We start from the raw sequence: 5,326 nt of genomic DNA, 5'->3' as shown, positions 1-5,326 counted from the left end.
AAGAAAAAAGGCAGACTAGGGAATCCTTGGATCATAACCTTCAATTTACAGTAGAAAAAATTCTGCCAAATATAAATTGGTATAAAAGTAATTGTGGTTTTTGCCCTTAAAAACCTAATATTAGCCAGAACATACTTTTTTTAACTACAAAATATGCCCTTTTGACCCTCATTCAGTACTCAGTACCTTTTCTGCCATACATTTTAATAATTTTTTATTGATGTGTAACATGCAAGTAAAGTTTGTAATGTGCACTTAAGTGTACAGCTTGATAATTTTTCATACATATCTATACCCTTGTAAACACCTCCCAGAGCAGCGTCCCAGAAGTTGCTTTGTGCTCCTTCCCAGTCATTAAACCCCCTCCAGTGATAACTATTTTGATTTTTACCCCAATGGTTAGTTTCACCTGTTCTTGACCTGCAAATAAATAGAATCATATAGCTTGTACTCTTGTTTCTTACATCTTTTGCTTAAAATAATATTCATAGCTGGGCACAGTGGCTCACACCTGTAATCCCAGCACTTTGGGAGGCCAAGGCAGGAGGATCGCTTGATCCCAGGAGTTCGAGATCAGCCTGGGAAACATAGGGAGACCCTTGTCTCTACCAAAAGTAAAAAAATTAGCTGGGCATGGTGGTGCACACCTCTAGTCCTAGGTACTCGGGAGGCTGAGGTGGGAGGATTGCTTGAGCCTGGGAGGTCAAGGTGGCAGTGAGCCATGATAGCACCACCGTACTCCAGCCTGGGTGACAGAGTGATACTCTGTCTCAAAAACAACAAAAAAATGAGATTGAACTGTGAAATGTATATCAGTTCATTCTTTCTCTGTGTAGCATTCCACTGTGTTCCAATTTATCTGCATTTCTATTAATGAAGACTTGGACTATTTGTGTTTGGGAGCTATTATGAAGAAAATAACTATGAACTATGCCTTTTGGTGAACATATACATTGATTTCTATTGAGTGTATACCTAGGAGTGAATTACTGGTTCATAGGGTAGGTTTATTTTCAGCTTTGGTTGATACTGCCAAGAGTTTTCCAAAGTGGTCATGTCAATTTACACTTCCGCTAGCAATGTGTGAGAGTTCCAGTTGTTCCGTATTCTTAAGAACAGCTGATATCACCTCACTTTATTTTATTCTGTTGAGACAGAGTATTGCTCACTTGCCCAGCTGGAGTGCAGTGGCACAGTCTTGCCTCACTGCAACCTCTGCCTCCTGGGCTCAAGCAGCCCTCCCACCTCAGCCTCCTGAGTAGCTGTGACTACAGGCATGTGCCACCACCATGCCTGGCTAATTTTTTAAAAATGTTGTAGAAACAGGGTTTTGCCACGTTGCCCAGGTTGGTTTTGAACTCCTGTGCTCAAACGATCTTCCCGTTTCGGCCTCCCAAAGTGCTGAGTTTACAGGCATGAGCCACTGCGCCTGGCTGATATAATCTTTTAAATCTTAGTTCTTCTGTAAGTGCATACGATACGTCTCTTAAGAAGCCCGACTATTGGGTTTCCCAGCTTTCAAATATTAGAAGAAGGTGAAATGAGTTAGCTAGAAAAAAGAACATTTTAATGGTTTATAGAAATTATCCTGAAATGTACAGTATTCCTCCATGACTTCTTAAGAGAGAATTGTGAGTAAAAATTTTCTAATGAGTCAAAATGACTCATATCCAAATAAACAAGTACACAAGTCTAGGAAGTAGCCCATGTGGCCTAGCAGAATTCGTGAGAAAGATTTATGGGTCAGTGTTAAGCTTGCTCTGTGTCAGCAGAATGATATGGCCACCTTATGCGTTTCTTCCTCATGTTTCCCCTTTCACAACACCCTATGTCTTACTGAGAACTAGATTGTCTATGCCTTGAAAGGTGATAGTCCTACTATCCTTAGCATTGATTAGATCACTTTTGAGCACTGGTCTTGCAGCCAGATTTCAAGAATAATATAGGAGGCTGGGTGTGGTGGGTCATGCCTCCCAACACTTTGGGAGGCCAAGGTGGGAGTATCACTTGAGTCCAGGAGTTCGAGACCAACCTAGACAACAAGTGAGACCCCGTCTCTACAAAAAATACAAAAATTGGCTGGGCTCAGTGATGGGTGCCTGTAGTCTCAGCTACTTGAGAGGCTGAGGTGGGAGGATGGCTTGAGCTCAGGAGGTTGAGGCTGCAGTGAGCCATGATCACACCACCGCACTCCAGCGTGGGTGACAGAGCGAGACCCTGTCTTTTAAAAAGTAAATAACACAGGGACAGCATTTTAAGTATTACCTGCTAGTGGAGTAACTCACAAGTCCTGGGGAAAACTGTGATGGGACAGAAAGGGAAGACTTAAAGGGACATGATAAAATTGTGAGCATTTCTAATGGAGTGTTGTATAGAAAAGTGGTTATTTCTAAGCAAGCTGTGGATGGAACCCACATAAAAGAAGTCTTTCGTTCAATAAAAGGGAAACATTTCTCTTTAAGATCTTTCAAGAATGAGCTGTCTTTGGGAGATAATCAGTTCTCTGTTGCTGGAGGTACTCGGGTATCAACTGGCCAACCAGTTGGTGGAGACACTGTATAGAGGGGATTCAGGTGTCACATCGGTAGTTGCCCTAGATTTGATAACCACTAAAGTACCATGTCAAATCAAGGAGGGGATCGATTGTTTCATGGACTTGTAAAAATTTGGTTTATATTTAAGTACAGTTTAATAAAGCTAAGTAAATAACAAGGAACATGAGCAGTCCTGATTTGGCAACATATTTGTGACATTTGCTGTTCTAGATTTTTCTCTTTGGTCAAAGCAATGATAACCAATACAGCGGGCAATACAGTGGAGCTGGAGGGAGAGACCGATGGAGACACCTTGGAGGTGAGTCGTGGATGATCTAGAATATGGAAAACATGATTGATCGTGTGTTTGATGCTTCAAGAAAATGTCCCGTCTTTCTCTAAGAATCCTGTTGAGTGTGTTTTATGAACCAGCCAGCCATCACTGCGTGGCTCTCAGAGATAAGGTTTAATGTGTCTCCATAGAAGAATCTCATTAGTTTAGGATTCTCTCAGAATGCTTAAGAAAAATTTGGTCATGGACTACTAAAATTTCCTTTTGTGTACAACCTACGGAAGTTTTCTCTAAGCTAATTAGTGATGTTGATGAGACTACAAGAGAATTAGCCAACTGGAAGCAGACTTTTTCATTTATGCCCAAAGTAACGTTAGTTATAGCTATGTGCATATGGTATATTAAATATAACAACTTTAAAGTTATTTTCAAAAGTAGGCTCATCATAAACTCTTTTGGCAGCACAGCTATAGTCCACAGTCATTAAACCATTGTACGTGTGTTTAAATCTTGAAGTTATTCAGATTTGCCACTCAGGTTCTTCCAGTGATTACAATTTAATGAGATTTTACTGTACTTGCAGGTTAGAGCGAAAGGAATTCCTTAAAGTTTCTTTCGGAAAATGTCAAAGGATTCATTTTAATAATTGAGTTAACTACTAGAATTCTTAGGTCAGAACCAAAGTTTGTTGTAGAAATGAACTGAACAATGGTGCTTTGAGGGCAGCAGGTGTGGGAAACGGAGGGAAGTGTGAGATAAAAGTCTTCTATGGAGCAGGCTGATTGCTAATTACATCAGATAGTGATGGAGGTCCTTTAGTAATTTTTTTTTTTTTTAAGACAGAGTCTCGCTCTGTCGTCCAGGCTGGAGTGGAGTGCAGTGGTGCACCCTCCGCCTCCTGGGTTCAAGCGATTCTCCTGCTTTGGCCTCCCATGTAGCTGGGGCTACAGGCATGTGCCATCATGCCTGGCTAATTTTTATATTTTATTTACTCATTTATTTGGTGGCAGAGTCTTGGTCTGTCACCCAGGCTGGAGTACAGTGGTATCGTCTTGGCTCACTGCAACGTCCATCTCCTGGGTTCAAGTGATTCTCCTGCCTCAGCCTCCTGAGTAGCTGGGATCACAGGCGTGTGCCACCACACGTGGCTAATTTTTTTGTATTTTTAGTAGAGACAGGATTTCTCTATGTTGGCCAGGCTGGTTTTGAATTCCTGACCTCAGGTGATCCACCCGCCTTGGCCTCTCAAAGTGCTGGGATTACAGGTGTGAGTCACCGTGTCTGGCCTAATTTTTTCTATTTTTAGTTGAGACGGGGTTTCGCCATGTTGGCCAGGCTGGTCTTGAGCTCCTGACCTCAGGTGATCCTCCTGCCTCAGCCTCCCAAAGTGCTAGGATTACAGGTGTGAACCACCGTGCCTGGCCAACCCTTTAAGGACTCTTAATTGTCATGAGCATCCCTAGAAGTAGATGGGAAAGGACACCCACATACCCCCTACTATTCCATGTATAAACTGCACTTCTGTAAGTAGATGCAGTGGAGCATGCAAAATAACAGAAAGAATTGATTCCTGCCTCTCTGCTTTGAATAAGTGTTGCTCAGCCTACAGTCACATTTGTTTTAGTCATCGAAAAGAATCAAATGCATCTGTATGTGACAGCTTTTGATGGTAAGATAGGGGAACAAAATAGTAATGCTAATTGTAAATCAAGTGTTTGCACTAGGTGTTTACCGCTAGACTCAGATGCCTGAAAGAGTGGGGAAACCCCAGCATATTTACTTATTGTATTAAGGTAGCTTTAAGTATATTGACCTTTAATTCCTTTCTGGGGTATTGAAAGAGATTTGTTTCCTGACAAGTTGATAAGGGATTATGCAGGATGACACCTATTTTGGGTATTCAGTGTGCTTAGAAGCAGTTTTAAATTGCAGCATTAAAGTGGAAAGGACTTTTCAAAAGTGAGCCATTTATGTTCAAACTGTATTTTTAATTTTCTTGGATTTCATTTCATAAAGTCATACCATGAACATGTGAACAATGGAGAATTCTACCCCTTTAAAGTCATTTAATGAAAAGCACCTAGGCTAAGCACTGTGACTTGCCTGGCACTCAAATAATGTTATTTATATATATTTTTAGTTGCTAGACAACCCTGAGGCCCTTAGAGGACTTCTCCGCTACAAGTCGTGTGCTCTTTTGTCCTGTTGTTTTTTCTTCTTCAGTATGAGTATGACCATGATGCAAATGGTGAGAGAGTTGTGTTGGGGAAAGGGACGTATGGGATTGTGTATGCTGGCCGAGATCTGAGCAATCAAGTGCGAATAGCCATCAAAGAAGTCCCGGAGAAAGACAGCAGGCAAGTCCAGGCGGGCCTTCCACTTTTCGGGTGCCATCTCTACACACCAGATTCCATACCCACTGCCGATGGTGTGGAGGAGTTAAGGATGAAAGCATTATGTTATCACAAAACCTGTCATTCTCTTGTAATAGGGGTGGTTT

At 41.7% G+C, this 5,326-nt stretch overlaps 1 protein-coding gene across 1 annotated transcript in view; it reads left to right on the top strand.

Moving 5' to 3' along the window:
• The window catches only part of MAP3K15 (mitogen-activated protein kinase kinase kinase 15), a 147,409-nt gene that overhangs the window by 103,464 nt on the left and 38,619 nt on the right, over nucleotides 1–5,326 (top strand). The window contains exons 14-15 of the mRNA XM_037742818.1: nucleotides 2,766–2,853; nucleotides 5,050–5,183. Of these exons, the coding sequence (XP_037598746.1) occupies nucleotides 2,766–2,853; nucleotides 5,050–5,183 (222 nt within the window). The remainder of the gene's footprint in view (nucleotides 1–2,765; nucleotides 2,854–5,049; nucleotides 5,184–5,326) is intronic.

The sequence above is a fragment of the Cebus imitator genome, unplaced genomic scaffold, assembly GCF_001604975.1.
Source record: "Cebus imitator isolate Cc_AM_T3 unplaced genomic scaffold, Cebus_imitator-1.0 Scaffold128, whole genome shotgun sequence".
In the NCBI taxonomy this organism is placed as follows: Eukaryota; Metazoa; Chordata; class Mammalia; order Primates; family Cebidae; genus Cebus; species Cebus imitator.
Note: the sequence above shows the minus strand (reverse complement) of the source record. Positions and strands in the feature narration are given on the sequence as shown.